This window comes from Myotis myotis, unplaced genomic scaffold (assembly GCF_014108235.1).
Source record: "Myotis myotis isolate mMyoMyo1 unplaced genomic scaffold, mMyoMyo1.p scaffold_m19_p_21, whole genome shotgun sequence".
In the NCBI taxonomy this organism is placed as follows: Eukaryota; Metazoa; Chordata; class Mammalia; order Chiroptera; family Vespertilionidae; genus Myotis; species Myotis myotis.
Window position 1 is genome coordinate 13,930,249 of NW_023416326.1, and position 21,546 is coordinate 13,951,794.

At 53.9% G+C, this 21,546-nt stretch overlaps 1 protein-coding gene across 2 annotated transcripts in view; it reads right to left on the minus strand.

The window, feature by feature from the left end:
• SMYD3 (SET and MYND domain containing 3) overlaps positions 1-21,546 on the minus strand; it is a 520,625-nt gene that overhangs the window by 42,189 nt on the left and 456,890 nt on the right. For both annotated transcript variants that reach the window (XM_036354753.1, XM_036354754.1), the window contains 2 exons: positions 20,680-20,767; positions 15,875-16,049 (listed from right to left, as the gene is read on the minus strand). In XM_036354753.1, coding sequence (XP_036210646.1) covers positions 15,875-16,049; positions 20,680-20,767 — 263 coding nt within the window. The remainder of the gene's footprint in view (positions 1-15,874; positions 16,050-20,679; positions 20,768-21,546) is intronic.

Here is a 21,546-nt window from a genome sequence, read left to right on the forward strand (position 1 = left end):
CCACAGCCTCCTCCCAGGAGGGCCACTGACAACCCGACTTTCCGCCAACTGGAAAGGTACCTGCGACCCCACGGCGTGGCCGCGTCACTCACGCAAAGGCGGCCACGTGTGGACTCACTTGGTCGAAGCTGATTTCAATGTTTTCTTGTTTCCCAGTGATTGAAGGTCAAGTCTGGGGCAGGGGGTTGGATTAATAGAGCTCCGGGGAGGGGAACGGCTGAAAGGACACTTGAACCCTCACAGACCAGGGAACAGAAAGTGCCACCTCTTGTGTGTAGGGGGGCCACCTGGGCACATCTGCATCCTCTGAGGGGCCAGGCAGTTCATCCTGAGCAGGGCAGGGAGGAGGGGGAGGCAGGGAGGCACCGGCACACTCCTTCTCAGGGTCCCACCTGCGTGACCTTTAGCGTGAGGCCCATTAAAGCTTGTACTTTCCATGCTGCACCCCAGGCTCAGACCTGCTTCTGGCTCCGACCCCGAGACTCCCTCTAGGTCAGAAACACGAACGGTAGCGAGAGGTGCTCCTAGCTGCAGGACAGAGTGCGCTGCAGAGGCGCTGGGATGACCTGAGTGCCTCCTGTGGCCCTGCCTCTCGAGTCCGTTTGTCACAGCGCCCTTCTCTCACGGAAGAGCCCTCCCTTCACCTAAACTTGCTAATTCTCTGGGGAAACGAGCGGAGGGCCAGGCCGGAGACTGGGTCAGCAATCGGGCCTCGCCCTGAATCTGCCCCTTGTCCAGCGCCGACCTTGGCTGAGCTCCTTAGAAAGGCTGCCCTTCAGCCCCTGCGCCTCAGCCGGCTCTGTTGCACCTAAATGGATTTCCCTGGCCTCTCACACGCCCGGACGGCTGGGCCTGCACGACTGTGAGCTGTCGACGGACGGGCTGACAGACCTCCGGGAGTGACCGACCCTCACACATCCAGGACTAAAAACTATCTGCAGGGGGCCCAGCCCCAGACACTGCCCCCTGCTGGAATCAGAGCAGAACTGCTCCCTGGGCCACAGTGGAGGACAGGCTGCAGCCACGCCCCGCTCCTGCGCCCCAGGCCCCGCTAACCTTCCTGTCCCCTTACTGCCAGGACTCCCGCACGACCCTAACAGAACGGGCCTCTCTCTGGTACAGGATCGCCAAGTCCTCTGAGGACACTGCCCTGCAGGCTGGCACGCCACGGATTTAGGAAGAAATGACAGACACCCTCGCCCCCCTCCCTTCACAGTGAGCGCCCCACGGAGCATCTTCCCAGGCCAGGAGGTCACACACATGCTGGGCATCACCGTGCCAGCCCACACAGGAGAGCCAGGGGCATCCGATGTCACGCAGACGCAGGCTCTGCCTCGGCTACAGGCAAGGTCTGTCAGGACACGGTTACACATTTCCTGCTAAGTGACAGGAGCACCGTGGGTCACACGCAGACACAGGTGCAGGGGCCGCTCGTCAAATGAGCAGCTCCACGGGGAGTCCTGGGGCTTCCCCAGGCCTGACAAGGTGAACTCAGATCAGTGAGGACGCAACTCATTTTATTTAAAAACATCTGTCATCTTTTATCACGAGTGGCCTAGCAGAGAATGAGCGAGACTCCGAGTGGGTGAGTCGAGGCTCCTGGGGCAAGGCTCTTACTTCCTTTGGGCTTCCCTTTACTCACCAGTAAAACAGGGATAACAGCACCTACTTTTACTGTAATATTTTATTTCCAATGCAGTTGACCTACAATATTATAGCAGCTTCAGATCCCGACACAGTGTGAGACATTTACGTTCCTACGAAGCGTCACCCTGACAAGCCTAGTGCCCATCGATGGACAAGGGTAGTGCCAGGATCAGATGGATCACAAGTCTACGGCCTTCTAGCCAGTGCCTGGCACGGAGAAGGTGGCCGCTCCACATGGGACGCCCTTTCCCCACAGGCCTCCTCTTCACGGTGGGCGGTCTCATGGCTGACCCGTATGGCTGGCCCCAGCGTGGCCCTCCAACGCCGCAGCACGGGCAGCCTCGGGAGCCATCTGGAGAGGCAGGAGGCCTTTCGAGGCCGTCCCTGGACTGCCCGGCATCGTCAGGAGACAGACCTTCAGCGCCGAAGGGAGTCCACCTGAACCACCACCATCACTGGGAGGCTCAGGTGTCTCGCTCTCTCTTGGCATCATCAGGATGGACTTTCTCCCTCCTGATCCTGCCCTCTCTCTGCCCGTCTGGCTGGTCAGCATGTATGCTGCTGTGGGCAGGAACCAAGGGAGCAGCTAAAACGTGCTTTGCCACTGGAGGCATGTCCAGACTGACAGGGCAGGAGGAAAGAAGTAAAACCCAGGTGGGGTGTAGGACAGGGAGCCAGGTTAACAGGCACAGCGCTTGAGGCCTGAGACGGCCCACGGGCCACTGTCTGCTTGGCCTGGTGCTGCACGTGGCCATCAGGGCCCAGCACTCCAGCTCAGGGCTTCACTTCCTGTAAAACACATGTCCTCGGGGAAGTCGAGAGACGCCCATGGGACCCAGAGATCTGGGAGTGGGTTAGAAGGCTCTAGGGCAGTGATGGCGAACCTTTTGAGCTCGGCGTGTCAGCATTTTGAAAAACCCTAACTTAACTCTGGTGCCGTGTCACATATAGAAATTTTTTGATATTTGCAACCATAGTAAAACAAAGATTTATATTTTTGATATTTATTTTATATATTTAAATGCGATTTAACAAAGAAAAATCAACCAAAAACATGAGTTTGTGTGTCACCTCTGACACGCGTGTCACAGGTTCGCCATCCCTGCACTCATCCCTACATCAGCTTCTGGGGAAGTGGCGCCCTCACCCGTTCTTCTCTCCCTGACCATGGCTGTACGCGGGCTCTTGTTGGGCACAGAGAGCTCTGTTTCCAATGGCTGGATCCGCCGCGTGGGTTGCAGCCCACCTGACACTGGCCAGGCTCCTTCCTCCAGAACCAGGAGGCCAGTTCCCAGGTGGCAGCCCCCTGTAGGTGGGCCAGCACCGGGGTCTCCACACACCGGGAGAAGACCCACAGGCAGAGACCGACCTGGCCGGTGTGGTTACCTTAAATCCTGCCATGGCCAGGATGACGCTATTTGGGTTAGATGTAAACAAAAGCAGGAGGTTTCAGAGGATGAGGTGATGGAGCCAGAGCCAGGATTCAGGCCAGGAGAGACGGCTCAAGTGGAGGCGGGGGTTGGAGGTGTGGGGGGTAGAGGGAGGGGAGCAAGGCTGACTCTGTATGCCTACGCTTCCCCTGCCCACCCTGGACCGGCCACGCACATGCTACAGTGCTAGAGACTGCCGTGGGAGGGGCCAGCCGCGGAAGACGTCTGTGTTTATGAAGGCTCATTCCAGGCCCAGGCAGCAGCCCCTGAAGGCGCAAACACTGCGGCAGGGTTTTACACGTCCCACCTGCGGCTGAGCATGGAGCGAACTGCAGTCCGCATACCGTCCAGACATTCTGAGCTGCTGACAGATGGGGCTGGCCTTGCCGGGACTCACAGGCCTCGGTTTGTGCACATGCTCTTATAAGGAAGTGGACTCGGCGAGCATTCGCTCACTTCCAGCAGATGGGGGCGGGGTGGGGGGAGCTGGTACTGAGCTCACAGGATGCCCCGCTGCACTCAGGGAGGGCTCCACTCTTTCACTCTGCGTCTGTGCTGTCACCCGTGCTGATGAGAGCCCCACAAGGCAAAGCCAGGAGACACGTGCCCTGAGAGGGCCATGTGAGCTCACCCCTGAAATGCACTTCGCTTCTAGTCAGCCTGGGGCCAGGGCGCCCACAGGCGGCCGTCAGCCATTTCCCCTCCCCTGAGCAATCAGACTTCGTTAGGAGTAAGTGTGATTTGTATGAATTTGTATTAACAGCCTGCAATGTGGCACCGTCACTGAGCAACTGGAAGGGGCGCAGCCACAGCCACGGGCAGGGTCCCAGACGTCTCCTGCAGGGACCCCTGGTTGGGTTCCTGGATGGTGGGCAAGTCCCAGGAGAGGAGCCTGAGCAGCTGGCGGAGGTGGGGCCGTGGCTGTGTAAGCTGGGAGGGAAGTGTTCTACTGCTGTAAAGAGCAGGTGTCGGCTCCGCGTCTGGGTGACGCTCAGTCCAGTCCTACTGGGGGTCGGGGTGAAGGTCGGGCATAGGGCAGGGGGGAAGGGCGGAAGCACAGAAGATGGGAGCTTCTGTAACCTTTGCCTTTTTAAAGCATTTTTTTAAAGATAATTTTTATTGATTTTTAGAGAGAGGGAGAGAGGAACATTGATGTGAGAGTGGAACATCGATGGCTGCCTCATGCATAACCTCTAAAAGGGATTGAGCCCACAAAATGGGCGTGTGCCCTGACTGGGAATCGAACCGGCGACCCTTCAATGCATGGGAGGACGCCCAACCAACTGAGCCACACCAGCCAGGCTGCGCCCTTTGCCTTTTTGACCAGACCATGTTAATACCCAAGAGAGTTTGGCTCCGATATTGCTACTGGATCGATAAGTTCAGAATAAAAACATCCTATTAGGAACAAAACTCACCCTAGCCGGTTCAGCTCAGTGGACAGAGCATTGGCTTCCAGACCAAAGGGTCCTGGGTTTGATTCTGGTTAAGGGCATGGACCTTTGTGGCAGGCTCCTCCCCAGCCCGGGGCCCTGGTCAGGGCTTGTGAAGGAGGCAACCAATTGATGTATTTCTCTCACATCGATGTTTCTCTCTGTCTCTCCCTCTCTCTTCCACTCTTCCTAAAAATCAATGGAAAAATATCCTAGGGTGAGGAGTAACAACAACAACAACAACAACAAAAAGAACGAAACTCCCCCCAAGCCGAGTTCTTCCTGGGCCTGGGGCTGGCAGGCCTGCCACACAGACCTGAGATGTTCTCAGGTTTCTGGTCTAACTCCGGCGAATCCAGCGCAATCCTCTCACGGCCGCCCGGGACCCTCTCCTCCAGGCAATGCTGGCCCAGATTTCTACTCAGAACACATACCCTGCGCCTGGGGACAGGCAAGCATGACATGCACTTCACTAGGAGCTGAAAAGCACGGAGGGCGAGTTAATTTTCGAAGAAGAGAGCCGGCGGCGCTGTACGGGGAGCGGATTCGCCTCTGCGGGGCCGACATTGATTTTCCCGCGGGGGGAACCACCAGATGAGCTGGCAGTTGAAAACATGATCTCCGACTTTCCCCCCTTTCCCCTCAGATCTTACATTTCATTTTAAGACCAGGAAACAACATGAGATGAAAAGCCTCACCCGGAAGCAGAAGTGGAAAGGAGGGTCCCGGAGTTGCTTTGCTCAGAGAACACACTGATCAAAGGCTTTTCATAACCCAATGCGAATGATGGGTGGGGCGAGGGGCGGGGCTCGCCTTGCTTGGTTTGTGTTGGACAGAGGCAGCCTGAGAGCTCAGGGGGGACAGGAACCCCCCACTTCCGGTCACCAGCAAGGCCGCCCTGGGCCCAGCCTTGCAGACACCCAGGTCCTGCCCTGCTTCCCTGGCTGGTGAGCTGGGCACAGGCTTGGGTCGGAAGCAGAAGCCACATGTCCTTCTGGGGAGGCGCGGACAAGCAGGAGAAATCACTCAGGCAGGAAACGTGCTGCCACCCAGAAGGTGACCTTGGGCAGGGCACGCAGCTCTGAGCCACACTCGCACGGTTCTGCGCGGAGGCCACAGCTCTGCTCTTATGCAGAGGGGAGAGCTAAGCTCAGGCGCTCTGATGCCTGGCATACCAGAACACAATTCGGTAGGCCTTAAGAAAAAAAAAAAAAAAAAAAAAAAAGCAAAGCTGATAAATATGGAATTGGGAACGAGATTGCAGACCTGGCTCAAGCAGGTGGAGGGTCCGACAGGCTAAGCCTCATCAGCGCCATAGGAAATCCACGTTTGCACACCTGCCTATGTCAAATGAGATCAGAGGTGAGTATACAGAAGTGCTTTGTGAACTGTAAGGCATATGTAAACATATGGCACTGAACCGCATAAATACCTAGCACCTACTGTGTGCCCCAAATTTCCCAAACGCAGTTGTGAACAGGACATGTTCCCCGCTCACTCTCTGGCCCTCCTGCTGCCATCTCTGGAGGAGTGAGCCCTGAGTCCTGCTGCAGGGGGAGCTCACCACAGGGATGGTCCCACTGCTCACCTGCGCCCTGCCCTCGGGGCTCTCCAAGGTCCTGATGCCCAGCCCTGGCTCTCAGGACCCCAGTGCTCTCCAGTCTCCACCTCTGCTCCCCTCCTTCCTGTCCGCTGTCTTCTTACCAACTCCATTCAGAAACCCCCAGAGTGACAGGCCAGCCTCTTTTTTTTTTTTTAATCCTCACCAGACGGTATTTTTCCGCTGATTTTTAGAGAGAGTGGAAGAGAGAAGGAAAGACAGAGAACTATCAATGTGAGAGAAACACATGGACTGGATACCTCCTGTACAAGCCCCGACCAGGGCCCGGGCAGGGAGGAGCCTGCAGCTGAGGTGCATGCCCTTGACCAGAATTGAACCCGGGACCCTTTGGTCCACAGGCCGACGCTCTATCCACTGAGCCAACCTGGCCAGGGCAAGCCAGCCTTTCTAATCGCTCATTTTCAAAAATGAATGGACAGTGGCTGCCTAGGGCAGGGGTGGGGGTGGGGATGGATGAAAAGATTAGGGGATAACAGCTAAGGGACTGTTCTCTGAGGGGAAGATGATAAAGAGGCTCTGAAATGAATTGTGATACTTGTACAACTTTGAATATACTAACATCACTGAATTGCAAACTTTAAAAGGGTAAATTATGTGGTGTGTGAATTATAGCTGAATAAAGTTGTTAGATAATGTGGACAACCAAAAAGCATCTAAACTTCACGAGAAAATTATAGCAAGAAAAATACTAGAATCAATAAGCTGAAAAAGTGAACTTTAAGGAAACCCGGTTCATTCAAAAAAATGGAAGAGAATTTTTTAAAAGACCAATTATCCACAGAGAGATTTGAGATGTGTCCAAAAAATAGGACTAGGGAGAAAAAAAAAAGAGGCATCATTCAAGTTCTTGTAAATTTAAAAACTAAAAATTTGCTGAAATACAAAAATTCGATTAAAGATCTAGAAGATAAAGGATAACGAATGCTCAGAACTTAGAGCTAAAGGCCCAAGACATTAGAAACAGACGTTTAACATCTGACTACCCCAACTTTCAGAATCAAAGAACAGAGAAAATCAAATTAAAAAGGGGGAAATAAAGAAAAATTCCCCCTGAGATGAAAGAAGGCCAGAGCCTTTCTAATGAAAGGGTCTGGCATGAATAAAAAGCACCTATGTGGGGACACAGTGCTGGGAACTCTCAGAATATCAAAGTGAGGAGCAGGGCCTGACCACAGGAAGAGAGACAGTGGGGGGTCGACAAAGAAACCCCAGTCCCACAGGCACCAGCAACAATGGGTCTCGGAAGGCAGTGTCCCAGGCTTCTAAATCGTCGTTGGAAATGATTTGAATTGAGACTTTTATACCCCAGGTCTCCATCAAGAACGAGCGAGCTGAATCTCCATCTAAGGAAGTGGAACATCATCTGTCTGAAGTTGGTGTTGGAAGGAACATAAATGTCAGCATATCGCTTGAAGTTGCACAGGAAGCCATTCAAAGAATTAAACAATCAGTATTGTTTTTAATGGAAAGGGAGACGAGGGATAGAGAAAAGCGGATAGATGAGCTAAGTATGTTTTTTATAGTTAGGAGTCGGTCATTTTATTAGGTGATATAGAAGAAACACATATCTGAAAACACTGGGAGATATAAAAATAACGACTGGAAGTACGGAAAACAGAAATGGTTTTTAAAAGTTGCTGCTCGGAAGCAGGCCTGGAAGGGAGGAGGTGCTTTTCATTTTAAGAATGAGACGCAGGTTTTTTCAAGTTTTAAAAACAATAGTGTGGTCAAGGCTGGGGAGCGGGGCGGAGGGGGGTCCATAGGGAGGGGGGACATCTGTAATACTTTCAACAATAAAGGTAAAATTTTAAAATAAGGAAAGGCTCATACAGCAGGAAAAGCCTCTGATTGACGGGGCTTCTCAACAGCACCGAAGCCGAGAGAGCCCCGCCCGACGCCCAGCAGCTCCCCAAGGGAGGCTCCCTCCTCCGAGAGCCTGCACTCACGGTTGTTTGGGAAATTAATTTACTGTAAACTCTGAGCAGGTTGGCAGAAAAGAGACCAGTTTAACCTCGTTGGAAAGCAAGTCAATTCATTGAAAGATCAATTTGATAAATTATTTGCTGATGTTAATAAATTTACCACCTTTTTTCCTTCAAGACTTATTACTCGTGATGGAGACGTTTCCGAAGCGCTAACAGGAAGGTGCAAGTGGCAGAAAGCACTAAATGTGCCGAAAGCCGGCGAAGCATCAAGTAAGCGGGTCGTTTGCCACACGTGAGGCTGTGCAGGCCGCCTCTGGTTCCTTGTGGATGCTTCTGAATATTCTTTCTAAACTTCACTTAAAATATCAAAATTTAGGTTTTTCTTTCCATAATTCCTCCAGTGGCCCATCAGCATTAATTTAGTATTTCTAGCAATTAAACATTTAAATGAAATGTAAATTCAAAAGCATTCCAAAGATATCAAAATTTTAAATTAATTTAAATTTAATTTAAATTCAAAATTAAGGCTAATAGGCTCTTTAGGAATTGGTGAAAGAACATTCAAATGATTAAATGAAGAAAAAATAAAGCATAGAAATCAAATGTAGCTGAGACCAGCCTGTCACAATGAAATGTGAATCCTTTATATATATAGATATAGATATATCCATCTCAAGATACACATTATCTTACTCCATTGCCTACTAAGTTATAGAAAAAAATTACCAGCTCTGAAAGCTGTACGCATGCCTCAGGACCAGGCGGAGAGAGGGAAAGGTGTGTGTCATCTGTACCTTAAGGATAGAGAAGGAACCAAGAATTAGAGAGGAGTTGGTTGGTTTGTGTACTTTGTGGTTGAAATGGAAGAGGCGTTAGAGGTTTTGAAACCCAGAATCTCAGCCAGAAGGGACAGTAGGCCTCATTTGGACAATCCCCCCAACCAATAAAATCATTTTTATGAAGTCCAATAAAGGGTCACGTATTGCATGAATACTTTCAACGATAGGGAGTTCACTACTCTTTAAAGCGGAATGGTCCCTTTTCAGGTACTTGATTTGCTATAACGTCTCTTCCTAGTATCCTGGCCTGGACTGTCTTCCTTCTTATTCCAAGCCATACCTCCCGTCCCTTCCCTTCTAGCCACCAGGAGGGGGTCTACTCCTGTCCAACGCCACAGCCCCAAGACCGGAAAACTTGCTGCAGGTCCCCTTCCCCTTCACAAAGTCTTTTCCTCTCCTCACCAGCCATTGCTCATGTAACGTGGCCTCCAGACTCCTCTCCTCCTGGTTGGTCACGCTCAGCCAGAGACTCTCTAGACATCCTGTGAGGGACACGTGTACCCAACCCCTTGATGTGGACACTATACTGAAAATAACGGAAGTTGTGTTGGCTTTCTTGGCCACCACATGACACTCATCTCCCTCGACCCCCCATACGTGTCAGTTAGGATTCTTTATGTTGTATCAGCCAAGAAATTGAATTTGAATTGGCTGACAAAACGTGACATTTACCAGCCTGAGTGCTCATGTCACTCAACAGCACAGGGGGGGCTTAGATTCAAGCGATGCTTGGATGTGGCCAGAATCTCCCCATTCCTCACCTCTGCCTTCCAGTCTGGTCTCTCTTCTTCTTTGTGGCCCAAGCAGCCTCAATCGGGAGCCACGGGAAAGGAGAAGGGAAGCCTGCTTTCTCAGTATCTCAAATGCAGGTCCAGGAGTGGCCCCCGGGTCTGACTTGGCTCAGGTGGCCAGGAAAACGCGATTCTCTAGCTTGAGCTAATCAGGGTCCACCCTGTGGTCCATCCCAGACAAACCAGGGCCAGGAAATCAATGGAGGAATTAGGAAAGACAATGGAGGAATTAACGCTAATGGAGCGACCATCTTGTTGATATCAGCCAATGTTTCCAGTTAAGGAGATGTAGTCCCCCAAAGTATTAGTCCTCTCAGCTTTGCATCCCTGAAAATTTGAAATACATAACTTCCATGTATCTACCTCATTAGGCCTTTGATAAAAATGCTGATCTAGAACTCAAAAAACGGAACTCTGTGGCATCAGACCTTCTGTGAGTCCCCGAAGGAGGCCATCGCTCCGTGAATGGCCAGGGCTAAAGGGGCCGTTTATGAATGAGCCTCACCAGCCTCACCCCCCTCAGCAGGAAGCACACCACGAGGCAGGGTCAGGCCCCGCTGAAGCCGAGTGCACTCCCTCGGCAGCACTTCCCACGATGCAGCCTCTGACCTCGCTCCTCAGTGCTGAAGCCGGAACAGGGCACATCCACCAGGACCGAAGCTCCTTCACGGAACATGTCACCTGCGCCAGGTACCCGGTCCTCACGCACCTGCTCTGCCTCAGGGAGCGCCTCCTGGCCGTGCACCCATCACCCTCCTCAGCCCTGGACTTCGTCCTACCCAGCGCTGTGCTCCGGCCTGAGGGGGCCCCGCTGCTCCCTCTGAAGTTCTAGGACCTGCCCTTGTGGAATAGACTCCAGGTGTCCGCCCTGATGGTGCCCAATGGCCAGGGCCACGGGCCCGTCCTCTCTCAGCCACAGTCTTAGTTATCAGCCCTGGGACTGTCTTCGCTGCCTTCCCATCGTTTTCCTTCTGAAATCCTTACTGGACTCTTTCTGAGTGGAGTAGTGCAGTGGGCATCCATCTTTCTGGTTTGTCCAGCATCTCCCCTCCCCGAGCTTCTGTCCTGTCCCAAACCTGGGTTTGTGGTGGGGCTGTGAGCACACATCTCCCCTGGGCCAGGTAGGGTGGACGTGAGGCCCAGAGAAGCAACGATACCCGTCTAAAACCCACACTCCTAACCGGGCTCTTGGGGGAACTGAGCCTTGTCACAGAGCTGGAAACTGTGAACGGAGGCTGCTGGGAGGCACCCCTCCCCATTGTGGGGGAGGCTGTCCATGTGGGAACAGATGGGGCAGTGTAGACGGGGAAGTGTAGACGGGGCAGTGTAGACGGGGAAGTGTAGACGGGGAAGTGTAGAGGAATGAGCAGGGCAGGGAGGGGCTGATGCCAGGCCGTGGGTCCGGGCAGAGAATGTGCACAAGCCGGAATGGCAGGTGTCTGAGGCCCCGATGGGAAACCACAGGTAACTACACCTGTGGCAGGTGCCATGGCAGAGGGGATGCCCTCTGGGCTGGGGCCCTGAGCTCACGTGTGCGCCCCGAGAACAAGACCTTCCAGGCCAGAGCGTTGCCTTCCCGGGGTCTACAGTCATGGAAGGTCAGTGCAGGGATGGCCCTTGGGATGGGTGCTCCGGGAAGGAGGAGTCGGGAGGCCATGCGTGGGCTGGAGGCTACGGGCTGAGTGTCGCTCGAGCCCGTGTGTGGAAGCCCTCACCCCAGCACCTAGGAATGTGGATGTTTTGGAGACAGGCCTCCTAGGAGGGAATGGCGTTCAGTGCGGTCCTCGGGTTGGCCCCAATAGGACTGGTGTCCTTGTAAGAAGACACTTGGAGGCACAGGAAACACCCCGTGAGGGCACAGCCAGGCAGCGGCGGCCGTGCAAGCCCAGGGGAGGGGCCTCCAAGGAACCAAACGTGCTGGCACCTTGGTCTCAGCTCCTGCCTCCAGAACGGGAGGAAACAGACGGCGGTCAGAGCATGAGGCCTAGAGCCACCTGGAGATTTCAGTTACGCACGGACTGCAGGAAACCAGGCTCCAGCACCTCCGTGGGGCTTCAAGGCAGTCGATTAAAGAATGAAGTCTTAACTCAACCCGTGAGCCCCAGGAGGGTCGCCAGCTCCAGCCGCACAGTGGGTGGTGCTAACCATAGGGCTGTCTGACACTGTGAACACGAAGGGAAACGCAGGGCAGGTCTACCAATCATGGAGTCATCCTGAGACGACACACTGTGCGTCCCTTATGCAGAACGAGGCGGACGCTGCGGACCTGCTTTGGACAGACGTCCACATTTGCTGTCAGGTGCAGGGGGGACAGAGAGTGACCCTGCTTCTTCCTCTCTGCCCACTAGGGAGAAGTCTCGTCTTCTCCTCCCATCATCCCCTGCTCCCCCCCCCCCGCCCCCCACTAGGCATATTTAACAGACGAGGCCTGGGACTGGGTGTCTCCCCAGGGCAGACAAGAAGGAAGACAGGAGGGAAAGGAGAGGAGGAGGAAGTGGGGAGCCCATGGGAACAGTTTTGAGCACAAAGAGTTGAGAGTGAGGGAAGGAGAGTCTCTGAGGGGGTGAGGGTAGCTGGGAAAACAGTAAAGAAGAACGGAGACGGTAAAGGACTATGGAGTGTACCTTGGATGGAGGTGGGTGATGTTCCCTGAAACTGGACTATGGAGTGTACCTTGGATGGAGGTGGGTGATGTTCCCTGTTTTCACTGATTTCAAAGAGAGGAAGAGAGAGAGAAACATCAATGATGAGAGAGGACCATGGATTGGCTGCCTCCTGCATGCCCCACACTGGGGATCGAGCTTGCAACCTGGGCATGTGCCCTGACCGGGAATAGAACTGTGACCTCTTGGTTCATAGGTCGATGCTCAACCACTGAACCACACAGGCCAGGCACAAATATTCTTTCCTAGAAGCGTATACTATTCTAACAAGGAGAATTAAGCTAACAGAATGTCATGAATACACTGAAACTCCCCCTGATAGCCTAAAAACGCCTCAGAAAGAAAATCAAGTTAAATTTGTTTTCAACATAATTTAAATCAATTTTAAAACTATGTTCCATTTTATTTATGTATCTCTTTCCCTTTCTAAATGTATAGCCTACCTCTGTGATACCACGGGCCTCAGGTGACCTCACCACAATCTGTACTCTTGCCTGAGCAGGAACATGCTGCCTAGTTCTCAACCACCGACAGGCAAACTAACATGGAACTCAGTTCGTCCTGTGGTTAAGATCTGACCGAATATAAACTAGAAATAAAATATATGCAATATTTTAAGGTTACTTTCCCTCCGCTTAACGTTTATAATGCTAAGGGGCAGAAGGCTATGCATACGCACCCACAGAGACGCACACAGAAGAGATGTTATGAGCTGAAGACGACACATGTGGTACGTGAATGAATTCCCACGTGCTTCATGGAACAGAAAGAACTCGGTATGGTGCTGCGTCATACAAGCACTTTACTGAAAGTAGATGACGGCGGAGCCAGGGAGCTGGGGCAGCAGGGGCTCTGGATGAAACTGGAACGTGGACACCGTCTCCTCCAAGGTCAGCGTTACAGTGTGGCCAAGGTCAGGAGCGATGAAGTCATCACCTGGCCTCACTGGTTGTTCAAACGGGGCACTAACACGCAAACCTGTCGGTGCAGGTGGCAATCTGGGCACCGCTGGGTAGCTCATGCCCAGGTAACTGCCCACGTCCTGGCTAACGGTGGCTGACAGGCCCCGAGCATTTGCAGGGGACCATGTGGAAGGCCCACGGCGCGAATCCCCTCGTGTCCCCTGGGGCGAAGACCCTGCCCCCTCCCAGGTCCCGGCCTCTCGTGCTAAGTCTGTGAAAGGGCTCACAGGGCATCAGAGTCATCTGTTCCTCAGTGTCACTTGTGTCGGCGATAAAGGGAAAAGGCGCAAAGTGTGACAGCACCCACCCTCTCGCTTCTCGTCACGTGGCTGGTTCAGGATGAGCGTGGCTCTCGCCTCCACTACACCGTGGCAAGCGAACGGCTCAGTGCCGCTCACGTGAGGTGGCCAATGCAGACGGCGCTCCTGAAACCCAGAGCACCATGGAGCAGCTCCTTACACGCCCCAGGGGAGAGGCACCAGTCAGCTTGGAGACCTGTCACCCAGGGTCAGAGGAGAGCGCTCACGACAGGGACATGGTGACCTGCTGCACATCTGGGCGACGGGACCCGCGGATCCAAACACTAGGGGCTCCGCGCTGGTGGCCTGGCCTTGCTCACAATAAGAGCCTTTATGTTCGACTCAAGGTTAAGTCAGTAACACATCCATTTAATGAAGGGACAGTTCGCTCTTCAAAGAAGCCTCCTTGGTAGAGAGGAGGAAACGATGATTCAACAATGTGTGCAGGAGAGGCGCCCTCGAAGGCAGTGCCTTCTCCATGGAGGTGGACCCCCACAGCCAGTGCCAGAGGGGCCTGGGCATCAGAGGAAGGGGATGGAGCAGAAAGATGGGGCAGGGGGGATGGGGCAGGCAGGGGAGGGTGGGGTGGGAAGATGGGGCAGGCAGGGGGATGGGGCAGGCAGGGGGTGGAGGTGGGGGGATGGGATAGGTGGGGTCAGCGCCTAGGCCTCTGGGGAGGCCTAGGAGACAGGAGGCTCTTCTCAGTCTGCACCTCCTGGCTGGAACCCATCCCTCACCCAGCAGCCTACGATGTGGCTCCGAGGCCAAGCGCCAACCGCCTGCACCTGCCACTCATTGCAACACTGAGGCTCCGAGAAGGAAGGCTTATCTCTGCATTCAATTCATATTTTCTGAAAACCCACAAGATTCGAGCATTGACTGCGCACTTGAGGGCCCTGGGAAAGCGCAGGCTGGGCCTCCAGGCACTCTCTCACGAGTCTGATGAAAGCTGACTCACAGTCTGGATTCCAAAGCTGTTCCACCACAAGGAGTGAAGAAACCACCGACAGGCGTTCTGGAAACACCCACAGGGTCACCCTGGGGTCACGGCTGGCCCAGGGCTGCTGCCATCCACCTGGTGCTGGCTCCGCGCCACCCTCCCATTCCTCTGCCTGGACCGCGCTCCGGGCCTGCCCGGCTTCCCACGCTCTTCGCCTGAACTGACACCCTCGGCTCCAGACCTGCCCTCGCCCTGCTGATCCTGGGAGCGTCCCCGCTCGGGTCTCCTGAGGCTCTTGCTCAGGCGGGGACAGGCCGCTGCAGCCTGGCCGCCTCCGCCCTCCTTCACCTGCAGCCACCCCCCACCCCCACCCCGTGTCCCTGCTGCAGCTTTAGACCCGGGTCCTCTGCTTCGAGCCCCCAGCCCTGACATCACGCTGCATGGTCTTCGGAGCTCCCCAGAATGTGCCCCTGCTCCCCATGGACCCCCCCAACCTCCCCCCCCACACACACTCCCCTGGTCCCAGATGCTCGGGGCGCCCTGTGAGCAGTGAGTGCCTGTGCTGTGCTGGAGATGGCACGCCAGCCTCACGTGATGGTACGCGGGTCCCTGCGCCCTTCCCCTCGGCTGCTCCATCTCAGCTTCCGAACATGCTCTCAGCTCGCTGCACACCAGGCCCGCGCCGCCAGCAGCGCCCTCTCAGCCCAGACTGCGCGGCCCCAGCGCCTCTGAGCTACAGGAGCACCTGGGACAGAGCACCCCCAGGCGGAAGCAGCGGGGGCCGGACACAAAACAGCTACCGACAGTGCCTTCCCTGACACAGCCCGCATCAGGCTGTCGCCCTGCTCTCCCCTGGCATCTAGGGAGGTCATGAGGTCAAATGGTTAGCGTGAAGGTGCCCTGGGAACCAGAGAGCCCTGACGAGTGGGAGACGCATCACTGCCACCCACCAAAGTGGGGGTCTCGCTCGCCTCCATCAGCTGAGGCTAAGCCACTGCCTCCCCAGCCAGGCCTGGGCCCCGTGCTCCTCTCTGCGCCCCGCCCCCCCCGAGGCACTGCTTGCTGTCACTGAGCAGCACCCCGTCATCAGCGGCCCCGCATCCAGACGGCACCTCAGTGGTTCCCGCGCCACAAGGCTCGACACGCGGAAGGGCCTCACCAATGATGAACGAAGGACAAAAGAGCGAACAGAGCAAGGCCTGGCTTCACACACTGACCGAGACGCAGATGGGCCTCGAGGAAAAGAGGCCATCGAGTGGCTTCAGGACATCAAGCCTCTGGCCCAGCCACGCTGCCGCGGCCTCCCCCTCAGCCCCAGCCTCACCTGTACGGCTCCATGGTCCGGATGCCGTAGAACAGCGCCTCCTCCAGCAGCCCCAGGCTGATGCAGGCGTCCATGGCGCAGTCCAGCACCTTCAGCTGATAGATGTTGATGTCGGGCAGCCGCTCCGAGTTGCTGCTGATGATGGCCTGGCACAGGGCCAGCACCTGCTCCCACTCTGTGATTAGCCTGAGTCAAGGAGGCATCGTCTTCACCAAGAAAACAAATGTCAAATGAGACTCCAGAGGCTGGAGAGCTCCGGGGGGGGGGGGGGGGGAGGACCCATTACTTTGCACAGAGGAGCTGGCGGAGAGCGCACTTGAGACACAAAGCAGCAGGTGCCCCCGGAGAAGTGCATTCTGCTCCACCAACAAACCCTCTCCCAGCCGCCAGTGCCCTGGGGATTAAGATTCCCAAAGAACCGTCCTCTCTTCATGTCCCTAGATGTGGTCTCTCTACACTCCATCGTGAAATGATGGGAACAACCGGGAACAGAACCTGCACGCTTTTGGAGCGCGGGATGCTGCCCTAACCGAGCAGTCCGCCAGGCCCGCGAGGTTCTCTCCCACGTGTGCGGTGAGCTGGAGGCCGAGGAGGGTGCTGGGAGTGGGCAGGCCCTTCTCCCCCTCCCCACCTTCAACGTGTGCCGCTCCCAATTCACCTGCTTTCATGTTGGGATTCCTGGGGTGAAAGGTTTGCCTTCCAGAGGCTGCAGAAGTGGTGGAGCCTTTGACTGTGGATAAAGCTGGGTTTAGATCTAAGTTGGGGTTGCCATTGGCCTGATTTGAGGTTCAGCACATCTAATCTACGCGCGTGGTGAGGTAGGCCAGGAATAAAAAGGCCCGATGTCACTGTGAAAAATGAAAGACTGTACGCAAACATTTAAAAACCCTGATGTGTCCCACTGTGAACAGCTCTGGGCGCCAGCCACGCGGGGACGTGTTCAGTGGGAGGCACCCAATACACACAGCACCCACACCACTGCTCTCCCTCCCTTTACCGGGTCACGATCTCCGAGAGACGAGGCTGAAGGAACATGGCTCAGTGGACGGAGTCTGATCGAAGTCCTCCCCCCGCCAGCCCCTCCGCACCCCACACTATCAGTCTCTTCACCATCCAGTGCTCCCCTGGCCCCCCACCCCCAACTCTAAGCCTCCTCTCTGGGTCCGACCCAGCAAGCCCGCCCTGGACAGAAGGCGGGCTCCCAGGCTCCTTCCTCCCTCCTTCCAGCAACATCGGCCTCCCTGGCATCCAGAGTCTCAGGGCACTGCTTCGCCAACCACTGGCACTTTCAATAAACCCATCAGCCGATGCGAGCGGGGGCACTAATCTCTCCGCTAACCCTCAGGGGAAATACATGCTTCTCCCAGTGGGGGCCTCCCAGAGGCATAATCCTCGCCCCGAGGCCCACACACCGAGGCTGGCACACATCCCCTTCCGTACATGGCACTCTGTGTTTCAGGAGAGTCCCGGCTCGGGGAGCTGACTAGTCTCGGAAGAGGTGCACTGACTGAAGAAGAGCGAGTTGGCGACTGTCCTTTGTGTTCGTCTGTGCGTGTGTTTCAGGTTTGCGGAGCGAGTCTCCAGAGGCTGGGCAGCATCGAGGCAGCGTGCGATTCTGTAACAGATGCTGGGCTGACCTCTGCGGCTTTCATTCCAGGATCAGGCGTCTGATGTGCGGACGGGGACATGCCTGCCTCTTACACCACGCTTGACTTTTCTGTGGCAAGACTCTGCCCGGATTTGAACGTCGTGGGGTCTGACCTCTGTTATTTGCCTGTCCCGTTCTATGCGCTCCAACTCATTTTGGAGAGCTTGGAAGTTGACCAGCCTCAGAAGCGGAAGCCAGAGGAGATACGCTGCAGCCCCTGATAGGAACACATCTGCCTTCTCCCCGGCGAGCGGGAAGGAACCACATGCCAATTCCCCTCGCAGCCCTGGCAACCGTCTCCTGGCAAACGGGCCAACCTTCCCTGTAAACACCCCAGTGAGCAAAAAAATGGAATAATTTTAACTAAGAGGCTTTTCCCCAGCCCATGCCGACGTGTTTGCTCAAGTCACTGGCGTGGGCTTGGTGTTGCCTCCGCTCTCGCTGCTCCCAGAGGCGCCCTGGACCCACGCAGGCTGCCCAACAGCAGACCCTCCATGGACAGAGCAGACTCCCTTCCCCCTGAAAACCTTTAAATCACCGAGGATTAGGGGGAACGAGAGAGGGGGACAAAGTGGACCCATGTGGGAATTACTCAGCTCCTTGAGACAAAGACGTGGACCACAGGGCTTCTACTCACCTGCTCATCTTACTCTACTGCTTAACCCCCCCCCCCCCCCCCGCCATCTCACTTATAAAGCCCACCTGCTGTGTGTGGCCCTTAAAGCCTCCACGTCCCTCCTCTCACCCTGAACAGCTGGCTGTTTCCTGGCAGAGGCTAGTGCGCCCACGGGCCTCCGCCCAGGGCCCTCCCTCTGTGGGCTCCAAGCTAACCTCCCAGCACAGCTCAGTGTGGCCTCCTCTGTGACCCTGCTGTGACCTCCCACACTGACCAATCCGTGGATGCCCCCAGCCATAGGCAGGCAGACCTCAGGGAGCCTGTGGGTTTGGGCCCAGACCACTTCAATAGGGTGAGTTGTAATCCCTTTGCAGGCAGAGGGTCCTGCCTCCAGTTTGTAAAAAATACAACACCTGTCACCCCAGCTGGTTTGGCTCAGTGGATAGAGCGTGGCCCATGGCCTGAAGGGTCACGAGTTTGATTCTAGTCAAGGGCATGTACCTGGGGTGCAGGCTCGATCCGTGTGTGCGAGAGGCAACCAATCGATGTGTCTCTCTCTGTCTGGCCCCTCCCTTCTGCTCTCTCTAAAAATCAATGGAAACGTATCCTCAGGGGAGGGTTGACAACAACAACAACAAAAATATAACACCTGTGAAGTTCATAAAGCAAAGTGCAATAAAATGCGTGACACCTACATTTTACCTAAATACGTATTAATTTACGGACTTACTGACCCCGTGTGTGCAAGTGGTGATTCCAGGGTTCTGTCTTACTCCTGCCTGAACTGCAAGGTGGGTGACAGCCGGCAAGGCCCCCGGCAGTCACAGTCCAGTAAAGCCTCGTCCAGTCAGACTGAGCACTGCTGGGTGATCCATGGGCCCTAATTCTGCTGCTGGGCCCACAGGACAAGTCTGTCCCCTGCAGGGTAACAGCTCCTTGAGCCCAAGAATGGCTCTCTTGCTCACACATCTGCCTGTTTTCCAATACCCTGGTTCCACTCCTCAAAACTTATTTCAATTTTTCTATATCCCTCTTAATATGTCCTCGCCAAAACCGAATAAAAAATTCCAGGTATGATCAGACTACCACGATCACCTTTCTCATTTTCTAGTCTTTAAGGCTACTAATGTGGCCCAAGATCACAGTGGTCTTTCGGGAAGTTAAATTATACTCTTACATTTTATTACAATTTGTTGTTGACTAAAACCCTCAAATTCTTTCCTCTGTTTCGCTGCTCATCTTTGTGTATATTTATACACCTGCACTTTTTTGCCCAAATAGGTTTTATATACACTCCTGTTGAATTTAAGCTGTTTAGACTCAGGACTATTTCCAGCCTCTTCAAACACCTGATTCTGTCACCAGCCTCCCCGTCTACACCCAGTGGGGATGTGAGGAGCTGTGTTCTGTGTCTTCATTCACGGAACAGAATCAGAGGTGGGAGAGGACTGAGGTGGAGCAAGGCACCCGAGGGACAATGGTCCAATTCGCATCGTCTATTCAGCGTAGCTGGTCAACCATTCGGTAAGGCGTCTGGCCATGCTAGCATCTAGCATACATTGCTTGGCCTTTTTTTTTTTTTTTCCATCTAAACTCCTTCCGAAATCTACAAACTCTACCAAAGTAAACCATGATTCTATGGACTCACTTGCTCTTAATGAACCAAGCAACATCCTGGTGATGGCAGCTTCCTTTTCCATTCCTTCAGTAACCAGTTCTAGATTCTTTATCAAGACCACACACACACACACACACACACAGGCATACACATCAAAAAAGCTTCGCTGGGCTATAGATTTCAGAAATTACTCATTTCTGAGTAAGGAATTTGAAAAACAGGAACCTTTGTGTGACGCCCTCTCCTGTCGTTGACAATTCTGTAAAGAACAGTGTCTGTAGAGCAGGACCCTCAGTTGCAGGTTGTCTTGGTGCCTGGGAAGCATTTATGCAAAGCAACTGAAAGCCCGTTGGAATCTTTCCCATCAGCCATGTCTCTTGCTTCTTACCCTGTGATTTCCCTTCTTCACGTTTTTGCTCAAGTGAACTCCTCCACCGGAAGCGACCCCTCTGGGCCTCTGCCTGTCAATCCTCACCCCCGCGACACCTCCTGTGCAGTCTGGCCTCGGGGGAGCCTGCCCAGGTGCCCTCCGAAAGGGGTCTGTCCTTACACTAACCTTTGGCCCACGCCCTCCTGGTCCTTCCTATTTGTGCCAAGAAGGTTTACTGCACAGCAACTCCCACCACAACGGTAGTCTTGCTGATTTGACATGAAGCTTCTAGATCTGAGGGTCAAGGGCACTGGAATGGAAGAATTTTAAGCTGCTCTTTCCTGGAGATGTAGGTTATGAGAGGAAGGGGACCCAGGAGTTGTACCTTTTACATATAAAGAGGCCACTACTTACTGACCTGCTACTCCTGGACCATGGAACAGGATAAAGCCCCCTGAGAAGGCAAACCCTGGCCTTGGCTTCACCCACATCCGGCTCCCACCCATAAGGAAACAATCCCAACAGCACAACCCAATCCACAGAGAAAGGATACTCCACTCTGCCTTCAGTTCTTCGATTTTTTTCAAGGATTCTTGAACTTCCTTCCACACTTTCTCATCACCAGTCAGCATATCAGCATCCTGCGCAGGCCAAATTAAAAGAAGACAAATTACTCAATTGAAAAATGGGCCAAGGATCTAAATAGACACTTCTCCAAAGAAGATATTCAAATGGCCAATGAGCACATGAAACAATTCTCAAAGCATTAGCCATTAGGGAAATGCAAATGAAAACCACAATGAGGTGTCACTTTACACCCAGAAGAATGGCTGTAGTGAAAAATACAGAAAATAACCAGTGATGAAGAGGCTGTGGAAAAACTGGAACTCCTAGGTGCTACTGAAAGGAATGGAAAATGGGGCAATCACTTTGAAAAACAGTCAGGCAGTTTCGCAAAAGATTAAGCATAGAATTGCCATAGCGTTTAACAATTCCACTCCTTATGCATATACCCAAGGGAAATGATAATATATGTTCACACACAAACTTGTGCGTAAGTGTTCATAGCAGCATTACTCATAAGAACACAAAAGTGGATACAAGCCAAATGCCATCAACTAGTGAATGAATAAAATGTGGCACATCCATACGATGAAATATTAGTTGGCGATAAAGAAGTAAAGTACTGATACATGCTGAAACATGGCCGAACCTTGCAAACATGCCTCCACATGAAAGAAGCCAGTCACAAAGGCCTACCTATTACATGGTTCCGCTCATATAAAATGTTCACAGTGGGAAAATCCATACACAGAAAGTGGGTAATTGGCTAAGGTGGTGGGAGAGCTTGGAGAGAACTGGGGAGTAACGGCTAATGAGAATGGGGTTTACTTTGGGGGTGAAGGTAATGTCCTAAGAT